This window comes from Alosa pseudoharengus, unplaced genomic scaffold (genome assembly GCF_046254945.1).
Source record: "Alosa pseudoharengus isolate Yale_2024_CS ecotype anadromous, Long Island Sound unplaced genomic scaffold, YU_APseudo_1.1 YU_APseudo_1.1_scf_5, whole genome shotgun sequence".
NCBI lineage: Eukaryota > Metazoa > Chordata > Actinopteri > Clupeiformes > Clupeidae > Alosa > Alosa pseudoharengus.
The window spans coordinates 1,403,959-1,418,975 of NW_027468837.1; the positions used below are offsets into that span (position 1 = coordinate 1,403,959).

General features: G+C 41.0%; 2 protein-coding genes across 4 annotated transcripts in view; one reads left to right on the top strand and one right to left on the bottom strand.

Annotated features, from left to right (window-relative positions):
* Positions 1 to 15,017, top strand: part of dock3 (dedicator of cytokinesis 3) — an 835,931-nt gene that overhangs the window by 478,024 nt on the left and 342,890 nt on the right.
* Positions 5,557 to 8,720, bottom strand: LOC143103988 (uncharacterized). Of its 3 annotated transcripts, none has more exons than XM_076267893.1 (9): positions 8,401 to 8,720; positions 7,989 to 8,265; positions 7,758 to 7,856; positions 7,583 to 7,659; positions 7,310 to 7,490; positions 6,836 to 7,084; positions 6,478 to 6,649; positions 6,246 to 6,394; positions 5,557 to 5,982 (listed from the first exon to the last, which is right to left on the bottom strand). In XM_076267893.1, exons 3-7 carry the CDS (start codon positions 7,774 to 7,776, stop codon positions 6,546 to 6,548), a joined length of 630 nt encoding a protein of 209 aa, XP_076124008.1. In that variant the 5' UTR covers positions 7,777 to 7,856; positions 7,989 to 8,265; positions 8,401 to 8,720; the 3' UTR covers positions 5,557 to 5,982; positions 6,246 to 6,394; positions 6,478 to 6,545. The 3 variants fall into 3 exon arrangements, with proteins under 3 accessions (XP_076124008.1, XP_076124007.1, XP_076124009.1); XM_076267892.1 differs by lacking the exon at positions 5,557 to 5,982 and adding an exon at positions 6,015 to 6,080; XM_076267894.1 differs by lacking the exons at positions 5,557 to 5,982; positions 7,583 to 7,659 and adding an exon at positions 6,015 to 6,080.

Genomic DNA, 15,017 nt, shown 5'->3' on the forward strand with positions numbered 1-15,017 from the left:
GCATTCGTTAATCTGACGTTCTTTAAACTCTTTAAAAATGTTAGGATATGTCTGCGAGGTGTTTAGCCAAGTTCCATGTGTAGCCTACTGCTTTTAAATGACTTTGAAACATATTTTACAAACGGGCCTCTGTTTACCTGATGGCTTGCCTGCACTATTCGCGATGTATCCGAAATACTGTAGTTCCAGATTTCATATCACCTTTTGTTTTATCCACAAGGCCGAGGACTGTCGGCAAAAAACTATGTTGACGTTGTTGGCTGCGCACTCACTCACTCAGAGCTGCCTATTTGACACGCCCACTTGCCTAGATGCGTGCAAGGAGCAGTGAGAGCAGCAGTTCACACAGACACAGAACGTTATTATTTTAATAAAGTATTGATTCTAAAAACGTCGGATATCGTATCGTTTTTTTGCGTGAAGGCATCGTGATACATTTTTAGTATCGATACACCATGCAACACTAGACCTGAGACCCGCAAGACCAAGACAATGAGACCAAGACAAGACCGAGGGATCCGAGACCAAGACAAGACCAAGACCAAAGACGGTCGAGACTGTGACAAGACCGAGACCACGTAAAAATGGTCTCGAGACCAAGACCGGTCTCGAGACATTCAACTCTAGTGCTTTAACATTGATGGTGTGCCACTTTTTAAATCCTCCAACTTCCAAATGTGTCCCATACTCTGCAACTTTCACAACTTTGCTCCTTTCATTGTGGCCATCTACTGTGGAGTTGCTAAACCAAATTCAGTGGAAGAGTACTTAAGTGACTTTCTCCAGGAGTTGCAGCAGTTACAGCAAGATGGCATTGTTCATGGAGGCAAAGCATTTCAACTGTCTGTGAAAGCATTCATATGTAATGCTCCTGCCAGGGCATTCTTTAACCCTTAGAACCCGATTGACGCAAAGTGCGTCAAAAAACACACCCTTTCTTCTCTGTTACATTGCTCCGGAACGGTTCATCGCAGCGAGATGAAACCTTTATTGCACGACAGAGCAGAAGTGGGGCTTTCCAACGAGACTACACACTTGTCTGTACGATCAAGTATGAAAATTAAAAAAAATCATGAAATTAAATCAAATTGCATCATATTTACAGTCTATACTTCTCTGCATTCACCTGCACACACATTACTCTAGTTTGAATTACTCGCGAACCCGTGATCGCATCGATATGGCAAGCATATCAGATGAAAGAGGGGGCACAGGGCTATCCATTGGTACCATGTTTATCGATCCTTCTGGCTTATAAAACCAGACGAAGTGACTGCAAAATAATAACGTCATGTACACAAACCAACGCTGCACACTCATTACTCTCGTTTGAATTACTCGCGGACCCGTGATCGCATAGATATGCCACGCATGTCAGATGAAAGAGGAGACTCAGAGCTATCATTTGATACCAAGTACATCCTTCTGGGTTATAAAACAGACGAAGTGACAGCAAAATAATAACTTCATATAGCTGGACTTACCCCACGTTTTTGTCTGTTCTTGTGGCAAAGCATGTTTATAATCCAATGCTATCATGTGTTTCTCTATGGCAAAGCATGTTCATATTCCGGTTTTGAGATCCTAGCAAATTCCTGCATGGCATCCAATTCAAGGCTCACATTGCATCCCAATTTCAACAAATAAACACCTTTTTTGCCTTTACTTTGTTCATGGTAATGCAGTAAAGAGTTGAGAATTATTATGACTGCATACACACAGGCACGCAGGCTAACACGCAACCTCGGGTCAAGTCAGGTCAGATCAGTTCGTGTCACAGATATGGAGCGCAGAAAGGTCATTTTTCATCACTAAATAAAAAATGGCATTTATTTCCGTAAATCACACAGCAAATATTTCTGTAAATTGCTCAGCCCCAGAGTATCCCTCCAACATGGCAATTATATTGCCCGATTCAGGACAGTCTGCCCTACACACACATGAAATGCATGTAGAGCTGTGAGCTTGCTGTGGTGAGATACATGTCGAAATATAAGAATTTTTATAATACACTTTTTATATTTTAATTCTTTAAAAATCAAAATAAAATCAATGCTAGTATTAATACATGAAATGATGGCAGATCTGAATAGCCTAAACTCTCCTGAAAAAACCAATATATAATATATGTGTGTGGCACTTACAATGACCAGAATAAATCCTTATGAATAAAGGTAGTGAAAATGCCCTAAAAACAGCTTAGGGTTCTAAGGGTTAAGTGCATTCTTGTTACCATTCTTGTGAGTGATGCACTATCAGAGGCACCTATGACGGAAGGTTTGTTCTTGGGGCCAAAGAGCCAGGTGCGGTTCTAAGGACTGAAGACTGTTTTGTTTAGGCCAGCTCTGCTGCCACACTGCCTCCACCGTACTGCTGCCACTCTGCCTCCACCGCACTGCTGCCACCTGTGGACAAGGAGGAGTGCGAGTAATACAACAAAATTAGTTATTAGTTGTTAGTGGCAGCACTAGTATAAAACCTCTAAAATCTAATACGAGAAAATGAATGTCTAATTCTCAGACCCTATCTCAATGAGGTCTGACGTTAGCCAGGCTAAGAGCGCCTATTCATGGAAGAGGCATGCGTGTTGGAAGTAGTTTTCAGCTAAAGAGACACTGAAAACATGTTTTAATCTGTATACCATTAACATTGCATAACAAATAACAAAGTAAAACATTAATTTGTAGAGTACCAAAACCAGACGTCTTTTGAGTGTAATCAAATTATGGCAATCATTTTTACAATTGTTTACAACTGAACTCTATGTCCTCACTTGAACCTATTTGCAAGGATGGACGACGCTGAGTATAGAACGTGCTGGCAGCGACAGATAACATGTAAACGCGCCATATGTAAACGCGCCATAGCAGTGACGGGACACACACACCATACAATCGGCCTGACATTTTGAGTGAACTTAAATGAACTACCTAGCAACAATTCCAACACCCACAAGTTAAGGATGTCTTCAGAGAGTTACACTTGATAGGTCTACTTTCGGCGCATCAACAATTGAAATGGAGGGGCAGCGTGACTATTTCGGGAAAGGCTACAATCTTTGATAGGTGTCATCTCCCGCCTGTCACGCGGGAGACCGGGGTTCGATTCCCCGATGGGGAGATGCTTGAGTCTCAGGGGGCAGCCATGGCTTACTGGTTAGTACTTCGGACCTGTAACCGAAGGGTTGCCGGTTCGAACCCCGACCAGTAGGCACGGCTGAAGTGCCCTTGAGCAAGGCACCTAACCCCTCACTGCTCCCCGAGCGCCGCTGTTGATGCAGGCAGCTCACTGCGCCGTTATTAGTGTGTGCTTCACCTCACTGTGTGTGTGCTGTATGTGTGTGCTGTGTGTGTGTCACTAATTCACGGATTGGGATAAATGCAGAGACCAAATTTCCCTTACGGGATCAAAAGAGTATATATACTTATACTTATACTTATCTCAAGTTCACTTTCTCCATCATCGAACTCTTGAATACAGTGATGGTACAAACCAATATCTGTAATGCAGTGGGTAAATTAACGTTACGTTAGCAGTAGTTTTTACCTTTTATGCATAAAATATATGGTTTATGTAACAAACCCTTCAAATTTGAGAGAGACTGAACAAACATATGAGTTTATTGTATAGTTTTTGATGGAGAATTCAGAGGAACCCATGTAAAAAAAAAAAAAACGAAAAACTCATGCATTTAGTCCAAATTAACTGTGCTAAAAAAGTAAAGTGAATGGGTGTCCAACTCTTGAAATAGCATGCATCTCCTTCCATGCAATCCCCGCCCCACCCCCACCTCCACTTTTTTCCCACGCATAACGGTAGTGTTAGATAAATTACAATACTTACAGTATTTGAAGTAGCTGCACATTGTGCACAACCATGCTAAATAGTATAGTTTTGGCCCACAGTACACAAAGACACTTCTGCCATCATACCGGAATGTAAACTATACTCGTAAACGTGCTAATTACCAACAATTTCGTTCGAAAATTCTAAAACAACAATGTTTTTTAATACTTCAAAATAACTTTGTGGGTGTGTTTGTGTCTTTACCTGGTGAGAGAACTCTCTTACGAGCTTGGATGTGGCACACATTTGGAATATTCCAGAATGCACTCAGTCCTCACAACACACCACCTGCAAACAGAGGGAACAGAGGGAGACTAAGATTAATACGCTGCAAAACACACAGAACATGAAAAGACCATCACTGAAGCTACTACACTCATATGCATCTTAACACATGCCTCAGAGCAAGTCAGGTACATCAAACAAGGGGCAAATAAGGGCTATGAAATGAAGAACATGTAGCCTAACACTACCCTTCACAAACTAAAGATCCCTTTACTTGTAGGCATGATATTGAGGTGCCACCCACCCATCACACATCCACCCACCCATCACACATCCATTAAATGACAGGTAAATCAGTGGGTAGATAACTGATATATTACTTAAAGGAGACATATTATACCTCTTTTTAAACAAGTTAGAATAGGTCTATGGGCCATACAAAACATGTTCATAAAGTTTTTTGCACAAAATAAATCTCACATAAAGAGATCTCTGCAGCCTAATTCTTGCCAGCTTCAGTCCCTTTCAGAATGAGCCGTTTTAGGGCTCCGTCACTTTTATGCAAATAAGCTATTGCTGGCCACGCCCCACCTGTCAGATGTTTACGCTGCTCGTTTTCTTCACGTGAAAACCTCCACTGCTCGGGTGAAAATGACGGATTACAGAGGCGCACTCCAGCCCAACATGTTCGACCCAGAGTCTGACCCAGATCAAGATGAAGAGGAGCCACCTGCAGAAACACCTCCACGAATGCTGCAAGCAGTTGCTGAATGGTTTGTTAACTTTTTAAATCAATGTATTTATCCTCCATCTGTGCTACGTGTCATTAGGCTTGGCTATTAGCCTTGACCCTTTTCAGCCTGTTACGAAGTAAACGTAATGTAATTTTTAGTGACATAAAGCCAGTCTTTTTACAATATTTAACATTTGCTTGCATTTAAAAACTTCACTAGATTCACAGCACTTGATTAGCTTATATTATTAATTATATAGGTGTGCGTGTGGAAATTGTGGGGCAATGCCAACTGAGGCAGAGTATATGCTGCCAGGAGATTCCACAGGTAACATTTCTAAGCTACAGAAAGGCCTGTAGATATGTCACCGTGTTACTAACTTATTTACAAATGAGCTAGCGAGTATGCCATATTACTCACTCATTTACGAATAATGCTAGCGACTGTGCTAGCATAGCACTCACCTTACCTTACCATTATAGATCACACAACGTCTGCAGCAGCTGGAGGAGATCCCTCAATGCATAATTGATCATCCATGTTTATACCCGGTGTGCCTGAATGTTTATTCTCTTCAGAACGCACTGAACATCTACAGAGCTGACCATGGGGCCTTACGGCTCCGGGGAATAGAGCAGTACGTGTTATTTATTAGGCTACTTATTAGTTTTTCCCAGTGTTCATGAGAAGTGACAGGCTACCGTTTTCATCAGCAAAAGCAGATGTTAGTCTTTGTTCACTAACACACCAACACATGCCCCAATTGTTGTTGTCTTTCTTTTTATGTATGGCTATTGTCTGCAAATTCAGCAGGTATCAAACATACACACATAAGACATTACAAAATATATTTATTACAGAAAACAGAAATAAAACATATTTCCTTGAAATATGACAATTGAACTTTGCATTTTTGACAGAACTGACAGATTATGTAACCTGCTAACTAATGCAATGTTTTTTTTAGTCGTTACAGGTATCTTGCCTACAGGAGCTTTGTCAGTTGGTGTTGGGGTTTCCTTGGACGCAGAATAAGGGTCGTCAATCCGTCATGTGTGGTCCTGCGTGTTCGTCGGGAGACAGCCAAGGACAATACGTGGGCTTCAAACTGCCTCCCCTGGATTGAAGCGAGAAACGTAGTTGGCGATCACCTCCTCCTTCTCTGGGTGCTCAAACTCTGAGGACAGGTCCGGAGGAATGCTTATTCCTCCCTGTATGCTTCTGGGTCCATAAAGACCTCGCCCATGATGAAGTCCATCAAGTGTTCCACATACCCTGTGCAATATTTCACAAACACTTCTGTAACTATGTACATAGTTTGTAAAGTATTTCATTGTACATTTATTTATTGTTTTGTTCATTGTAAAGCCACTATAGTGCAATAGCATACATAATGAACAGATCTTTTATTGTTGATAAATAAAAAATTATGTAACTTACGGAATGTTGTCTCAGTTTTGATGGGTTTCACCCTGCACTCTCCCTTCCTGTACTTTGGGAAATGCATCCTGTAGAGAGGGTCCCCAGAGGATGAGGTGGCCTGGTCTCGTGCAGCATTCTGATTGTAATGCAGAGCAGCCAGGTAAAGTCTTGCGCAGTAAAGAGAAAACCAAACATGAAAATAATGGCATGCATGTAGCATTACCATCTGTGCAATCTAAGTTCCCGTTACCTGCAAAGCATCCCAAGGAAAGGAAACACCACATTTTTTGGAGCAAATTGCAAGATCACACTGTGAAATTACTCTAATGATGAGGTCTGGTGGTGGGGGCTAAGCTTAGCAATGTCCTTGAGGACTCTTTTGCCACTCAGCACCTTCTCCAGCTGGTAGAACGCTGGAGTTCCTACAACAGACAAAAAACATTGTTGTTCTATCACAAAACCATGATATGCCAACAGTTGCAATGGGCCAATATAACCAAATTAGTTGAATCCATATGACTGACTTCCAATACACTAGTTCTGATTGTCAACTATAAAGGACTTGTACAATGTGTTTGAAGTGATTTCCTATACATAACAAAAGATACCTGTTGTCAGCCATTTGTTCTTGTCGCGGGTTTTGCGAACTGGATGCAGACAGGCTGGGAAATTGGAGTCCTCGTGGGTGTGGACGTCCCGGACATGGTTGAGGATGGAGGTCCATTTTGCCACCCTCTCTGGTCCTGACGTAGATGTTGCCGCAGTCCAGTAAATGTGATTTCTTATGGCCCGCATCCACTTCTTCAGCTTCTGGCAGTCTTTTATTTTGCTGATCTTCTCCAGCTGTTTTGAAAGTCCTGGAATTCAAAAAACATTTTCACTTTTGATCCTCAACTCTTTCAGATCATAACTATAACATGCCGCAGGTCTAATATCTAATTGTCAGATAAAAAGATTGAAGTAGTTCAAAGGCAGCTTTTTCTATAATTCTAGAAAGAAAAAGCTATTTCGCAATTATTCAGGCCAGTGTTTTCACGTTTTGTCTTTTTTAGGAGGGGGTGGACTATTGCATGTTTAAACACCTTTTTCCATGTGCCAGACGTCATAGTACTGGTTGATGCCAGCTTCCCTCAGGAACTTTTGTATCTGCGGGTGTCGGTCTGTCACTATACAGTCAAGGGTCACCTTGCGCCCGTTCAACAATGCAAGGCTTCTCTTCAGGCCCTCCTTCTCCATGTGGTAGCTACCGCCTACCTCGTTGCTCTATGAAAACAAATCAGATGCATGTGTCTATACGTAGCAGGTGCCACATGGGCAAATAAAAGCTTCTTACAGTATAATTCATTCCCACTCACCTGGACCAACTGAACATCAATCACGGTGTTGGTTTTCAGGTCCATCACGGTGTAGCTACCAAATTTTGCGGAGTGGCCTTTGAAAACATTTACATAGTAATATAGTTTATATAGTAAAAAGTAACCTAAGGCACGTCATTACATAGTAATTGTTGTGCTTCACATATTCAAATACCTGGAGAGTCAGCCCTCATGTCGCCACCAATTATGGCATTTTCCCTACTAAGGCGGAGCAGCAGGAAAAGTACACTTGTAGGTGCATAGCCCTAAAGACCTAATAGTAAACAGAGATTGGAAAGAAAAGGGTTGTTGAAAACATTCATGTAATTGCACCTAAAGCTGGCACTACCTCTGTATTATTTATCATTTCATGCTTTATTCAACAACTATGAGCAAATTCACTTACCCTTTGAATTTTAAAGAATGAGGCTCCACTCACATAAACTGCCACAGAGAGCTGAACATTGCCAGCTGGTGTGTTGTTGAGTAGGGGTTGGCTGTCCCAGGTTCGGCGGTACTCACAATGGGGGCACTGCTGCACCACGGAGATGAATGTCCCGAGCCGTCTCGTTTGAATGGTGCACGGATGCTTGCACACAGGACACACCTTGAACAGCTCCATGATGCAGGTCTCGTAAACTATATATTTACTCACTTCATGGATTAGAGTAGATGGCATATCTCTGTAAATTAATAAATAAAGAAATAAAACGCAACAAGTGATGGTACATAATTGGGTACAAACAAATGACAATACTGAGGTAACAGCTAGAGGCTTAACCTTATCAGAAACATTTGTGAGAGATCATACTTTGTACCTTCACTTCTGAAGTGAGGCTGAAGAGTCCGCAGAGAGAGCTGTGTACCAACAGTACGTTTCAGAATCTCTGGGTGATCTGTTTGACAACCAATTTCTCTTGTTGCCGGAAACTGTGAAGTGCAAGCCTGTAGGAGGAAAGAGAAGAGGGATGAGAGCAGAGAGATGAGTAACATTTTGATACATTGCATGGGTACAGTACAACAATTCATGCTCAAATTCTGACAAAAAGCTTGCATTCAGCAGCTACAAAGCCTAAAGACTGATAAAACGTATAGCTTCTTGAGGTCTTGAATTTCATCTTATCAGAATTTCATCTTATCAGAGCATACACTCATCAGTCATATTGTTTCACCATGAGTACCAATTGTGACAAACCCTTGTACATGAAATGCACGGTTACTTTGAGCTAAAAACTGAGCCTACAACTTCTTGTCAGTAATATATCTCAAACATTAGCCTAGACTAAGAGTTTTTACTGGCCACCTTCATTGTAGATAACATGACCATATCTAGCTCATCATCAGTAAGGACAAAACGACTACAAATTGTGACAAACCCTGCATCTTAACTGAAATAGAGCTATAGGGGAAATGTGCAAACACTGAATAACGTTATAAAGTGAGGCTACAATCGCTAACATTAGCTTATACTAAGGGCTTTTAGCTGTCGGTGGCCTCCATAGAGCATCACAGTCCCGCCACTCCTCCGAGAGAGCTTAGTTTCCGGAAGTAAATTTCCCATTCATTTCTCCCATTGACGTTTTGGAAAAATCCGTATCTAAAGAGTTTTAGAGCATGTCTTAGGATAATCAGCTACGGCGTAACTCATAAGCATACAACATATCATTTCGAGTGAAAAAACGAAGAGAAAGTCCAAAAAAAGTCAAAGGTACAAGACTGTGTACATATTTTTATTTCCGAGCGAAGGAACTACTCATCCCATAAACCACCGCGCCTCACTGAAAAATATATAAGCAGCACGAACCAGCGCGAAATCACTTCCAACCATGTTTCCAACCGGCCACAGCATGCGAACCCTTTCCTCCAAACAATGATTTTTATATAGTTAATAGCAGTTATTTCAGGAGTAATCGTGTAAATAATAGTGTTTTGGTATTGAATGTTATATTTACCATCGTGTATTTTATATTGTGTGTGTGAAACCGGTTAACGTTAACGTTAGCAACATTGTGCAGTGCTTCATATCTGACTGCCATCCTGATGCATGGACCGGTGCATGGTCTGCTCTTGGACCACCATATTCAGTTTATTAACTAGCTGTGAATTATTACACAAAATGTTCATTAAATGTACGAAGAAGTATTTCTAGGTTAATGATTGATGATATGGCTCGTACAGTATGAAGGCTACAGTAGCCTAGCTAATGTTAACTAGCATTACCAACCTCCCTGCAAAACTCACCACACAACTTCGTAGGTTTGATAGGTCTTTTCCCTCATGCTGGCCCTTACAAAACCCACAAGCTGACCCTCGACACACAAGTCAATAATGTGACCCGATTTAAAGTGGTTTTCACCCCTTTGGACACTCTTGATTTCGTCCTTGAAACAGTGAAATATTTACGGGGGCATGGACGGTTTGCTAACCATTTTACTGCAGTGTCTAGCCGGTGGTAGCATCCAGCCTGTGCTATCAGCTAGTAGCTAGCTAGTTCAAAGGTTTAAGTACTTAATGGGGATATACAGGGCTTTTTATGCCTCGACTAAGTTGATGTTTCATATAAACAACAATTCATATTCATAGAAACAACAAGGTCAATAAAACATAATATATTTCATACCTGTGTTGCAGCATGTAGGCTAATGTTAGCAGCATTATAATGACATTCTAATGTCTGAAAGGCTAATGATTAGCCTGTCGGCTAACTGAAAAGTTAAGTGTTCAAACTAGCATTTCCAGTGTTCTATTTGATGGTGTATTGGCCCTAACTAAGTTCGTGTGATATATAAACCACAATCCTTGTTGATACAAGTACCAATGTTCGTCTAGAAAGTTTTTATTCACATTAAGAACTATGACCTTAATGGCCTTTCCACCAATCAGAGGCATCACTGTGGGATTGTGGGATTGTTCAGGATTGTGGGTAATGAAGTACTTATCCAAGACATCGCGAATAAAAGACATTTATCTCAAAACAAGGTTAGTGCCCCGTGAACTTTTGGCGTCTATATGAGCATACACAATCGCTTAGTACAGCCGTAGCTGGTTTTGAGTCTACCATGTGCAGTTAAGTTTTTATGGCTTATACCAGAATTGTCAATGGAGAAATTGCATTGAATTCTTACTTCCGGAAACTCCTGTGGGCGGGACTGTGATGCTCTATTGTGAATAACATGACAATATTTAATGGAGGTCTAGCTTCTAGACAACATTTTAACAATCATTACTTTCAGATATTATTGACTGGGATTGTCAAATATGACTCGATCGGCTGTGTGCTGCATTTGCAATTTGGAATGGAGGAAATGCTCACTCCAAGCAGATGCAGGGCTAAAGTTAGCCGTAATGTTTGCGTTAGCTTGTGCTAAATGGCAAAACACAAACAGCCTAACGTTAGTTCATGCTTAACTGCGATAGAAACACAAAAGTCATTATTTGAAAGTACTTACATGTCTCTCGTCTTGTGACTTGCCACGAACAGTAGGTACAGATCCCTCTGTCAAACGAAGTTTGATGGCTAATCCTGCAGTGTACTGTCCTACGTTTTCAAAGCAGTCTGCCTTGAAGTGGTTCGTGCACACCACAAATTTTTTCCCGACTGTTGCTGGAACATGGCCATCGAAAATGAAGTGGAGCCACTCGGTTCTTCTGTCGTCTTTGGCTGAGAGAAAGTGCAAGGATTTGTGTTGATCTGTGCAGCCAACAACACAACACTTCATGTGTGACTTGCTCTTGCTTGTAGTCATTGCGCTTGGTGTCCGTGCTCGTTAAACCAGCAAACTAATGGCGGATCTTCAACTAATTGGGTGGGTGGGGCTATATGGGGGTTGAGAGGTGAGGGGTGGCGCCAGGGTGGTTCTATGCAAATTCCCTTATTTTGACGTCAGGTTAAGGGAGCCAGAAAATGGCTCATAAAAGCCTATGATTCCTGACACCAAAATCGTTCAACTGACTCACAGAAAACGGATGGATGGCTTTTTGGCACGCGTGGAGTGTTGTTAGGAGCAGTAGAGACCCAAATGGAGGTACAAAAGGATGCAAAAAGTGAAATTTGCATAATATGTCCCCTTTAATTCATACTGGACCTCTTTGCAGTTATAGCAACACTACATGTATATTATGTATCAACACTAGCACTACATGTATTAAGTTTAAATAATGTGACCTACCTATGTCCCATGGAAGTTCGCAAGGTAACGTTAACCGTTATTAATTCTAAAGTTAACAACTTTCATCTGTGTCTGCTAGCCTGCATGGTAACAGCCACTTTAAATGTAGCTAACGTTACTTTAAATGTATAACGTTAGCTAACTTACTTGCGCCTGATATTTCATTCTAAAACTAACAAACAGAAAAACTTCAAACAAACAGATATTCCAGAAGTTAGTTAGTTAGTCAGCTAGTTACTGGAAAAGTTAACATTAACAGCTAACATCGCTAGCGTTAGCTCACTAGCTAATTCTAAACATGACTAACGGCTTTGATTAACATTTCATTATGAAAACAATATATTATTTCGAATAAATTCACGTTTTCAATTGGCATACAAAAGTACTGTAATTCTTACCTGGGATATGATGTCGGCAGAGTTTGAACAGCTTACACATTCAGTCAGAGGCATGACAGAAAAGTGACGGTTGAAGTCACTGGTGACTGGCACTGCAGTTGAAAAGGAGCAAACTCAGCAAAGATTCTAGAGTGCTACGCGAATTTGAATTTGATCAGGGGTGGGGGATGGGAATTGCTGTGTGTGCGCATGCGCTTATCAAGTGGCGATAAGCATCCGTTAAAAACAATCGTGAAAATGATTACTGTTGGCATTTTAGTCTGTTATATTACCAGACTGATTGGTAGAAGTGTCAAAACAATAGTAACATTAGCGTAGTGGGCTATTATTACTACTATTATGATTATTAACATTATTGGTTCTCATATGGTGGTCAATTCAATGACGTCAATTCCATATCATTTTGACGCCCTTTTGCTTGATATCAAATCAACGTTGATTTAACATCAATCATATTGACCCAAGTTTTATAGACCAGTGACTACATGTTAGATTGATCCCTTGTTGGACCTCTTTACAAACACAAGCAAGCCATAGCTTGTAATGCTAAAATAGTATGAAATTATAGATGCTCAACATGGTGGTCAAAACCTTGACTAATTCTTGACATCAAATTGACATCACGGTGCCCGCTGGGACACTCGTGCTGGATCACCCTCCAAGAAATCAGCTTCAACTTTGTCTCTATAGCGCCGCTTAGCATCTTTAATAGCTCTACGTAAACTAAAAGATGCTGCTTTGTAATCCGTCATATCCCCTGAAATAAGCCCAGCATTATAAGTCATGGTGCGTGTCTTTAATGCCGTTCTCACTTCTCTATCCACCCATGGCTTCTGATTAGGGAAGCTTCGGATCTTTACAGTTGGGATGATGGAATCAGTTAGCATATTGATGTAACTCAATGATACTTCTGTAAACTCATTGATGTCAGCAGAGTTCGTCTTGAACATCTCCCAGTCAACGTTGCTAAGGGCGTCCTGTAGCCTGGCTTCCGATTGGTCAGTCCAGCGCTTGACCTCCTTCGTCACTAGGGGATCCCTCTGACTTCTCTGTTTGTACATAGGCAGTAGGAAAACAGCGGCATGATCTGATTTTCCGAAAGCTGGTAGAGACTTAGCTTTGTAACTGTTCTTGAACTGTGTGTAGCAGTGATCCAGTGTGTTATCACCACGTGTAGGGAAGTGAATGTGTTGAATAAATTCAGGCATGGACCGGTTCAGATGTACTTGATTGAAATCACCGGCCACAATAAGCGCAGCTTCAGGGTGCGTGTGTTGTTGTCTATTTAACACTTCTTGCAATTCTGAAACCGCAACATCTGTGTTGGCTCAATCTGTTACGGGCCCCGGCTCGTTTTCCCCGGTGTTTTTTCCTTCTGCGCCGAGATGCGTCTCCATGGTTCCATGATCTCAGAGAATCTCAGTCGGCCAGGTAGAATCGTCGATTAAAACATCCCGAAACAAAAAAGGCAATTCATTTCCGATGTTTCGGAGTGTAACGCCATCATACGTAATCAGTGCAGTGGAAAAGTGCAAAAAATTAGGGGTTAATAAAAGGTAAAAGAGTAAATATAAGCACAAATTAGGCGGAGCAACCAAAAAGGCGTCCGAACGCGCCGGCGCCATGGCAACCAGCCATGACTAAACAATTAAGATTAGATTGACATTAAAATATGGGAGATTAAAATACATACAGTTTAATAACCAGTGAATAAAAGTGAATTAAAAAATGTTAAATACTTAAAAAAATATAAAAAAAAAATAATGATCATTATTTTTAATATATATATAATATAATATGTATATATATATATATATATATATATATATATATATATATATATATATATATATATATATATATATATATACATACTGTATTTTCCGGACTATAAGTCACACTTATTTTCATAGTTTGGCTGGTCTGCGACTTATAGTCAGGTGCGACTTATATATGAAAAATATATAATAGAACATGTTTTTAAATGTTAATTCATATTAACTGACATGAACCCTACATGAAACATTACCATCTAGCCGCGAGAGAGCGCTCTCAAATGCATAAGTTCTCTGCATTTTCAGGGCTGAGCTACCAGGCACCTAACTGAAGCTTTCTGTTCGTGTTGCGTCTGCTGCAACATTTAGCTTCCACTATCATCAATGATAGCGCAAGCACTAATCTCTGACTTACAGCGAAGCTACACCAGATGTGATAGCGGTGCGTATGTTCGAAAAAAATAGACCATTCATCTAAAATGGATTTTAAGCGTCGCGAACGAAGCGCTTCAGTTACGCGCCTGGTGTAGCTTCGCTGTAAGTCAGAGATTAGTGCTTGCGCTATGCCTGAAACACATGTGCGTATCTACAGTGGGCATTACTTTAAATTGGCCAGCTTCCCTCAAGGTTCGCACGTGACCTCACGCGGGATCACATTTCTCCAGTGACGCTGCAACGACGCTGCAACAACCCAAACAACCGCCAGATGGCTCTGGTGAGCAGGGTGTCTCGTAAAAAGAAATGGAGCCTGGAAAACCCTACACAGACTTCACTACAGACTTTAGCAGACTGGTTTAGAAATAATTTAATAGCCAGAAATATGCCTGCCCTGCCCTAATAAAGAAATATTTGGTTAACTGCGAGTGAATCCCGTTTGCAGCCGTAGAAGAAACGGGGGGCGAATGAAACATTCCGGTTTTCTCCGAGTGCAACAATGATAGACAGACATCATTTGAACAAAATATAGAGCATATTAACCTCCGTTGCTCAGCCTTCCTGTTACATCCTGTTATCACAGAGTTACAGGCGATAAACGATTTTTGATGGTCACAAGTTTACTTCATTAGCGGTTTATTTTTTTGATTATTAAAGA

Bases quoted from the DNA above. Each gene is read 5' to 3' on its own strand.
- LOC143103988 (XM_076267893.1), bottom strand. The intron at 7,085-7,309 runs GTGTTTAAACAT...TTTGAATTCCAG, and splicing joins CGTCTGGCACATGGAAAAAG to GACTTTCAAAACAGCTGGAG. The intron at 6,650-6,835 runs GTATCTTTTGTT...TGTCTGTTGTAG, and splicing joins GAACAAATGGCTGACAACAG to GAACTCCAGCGTTCTACCAG.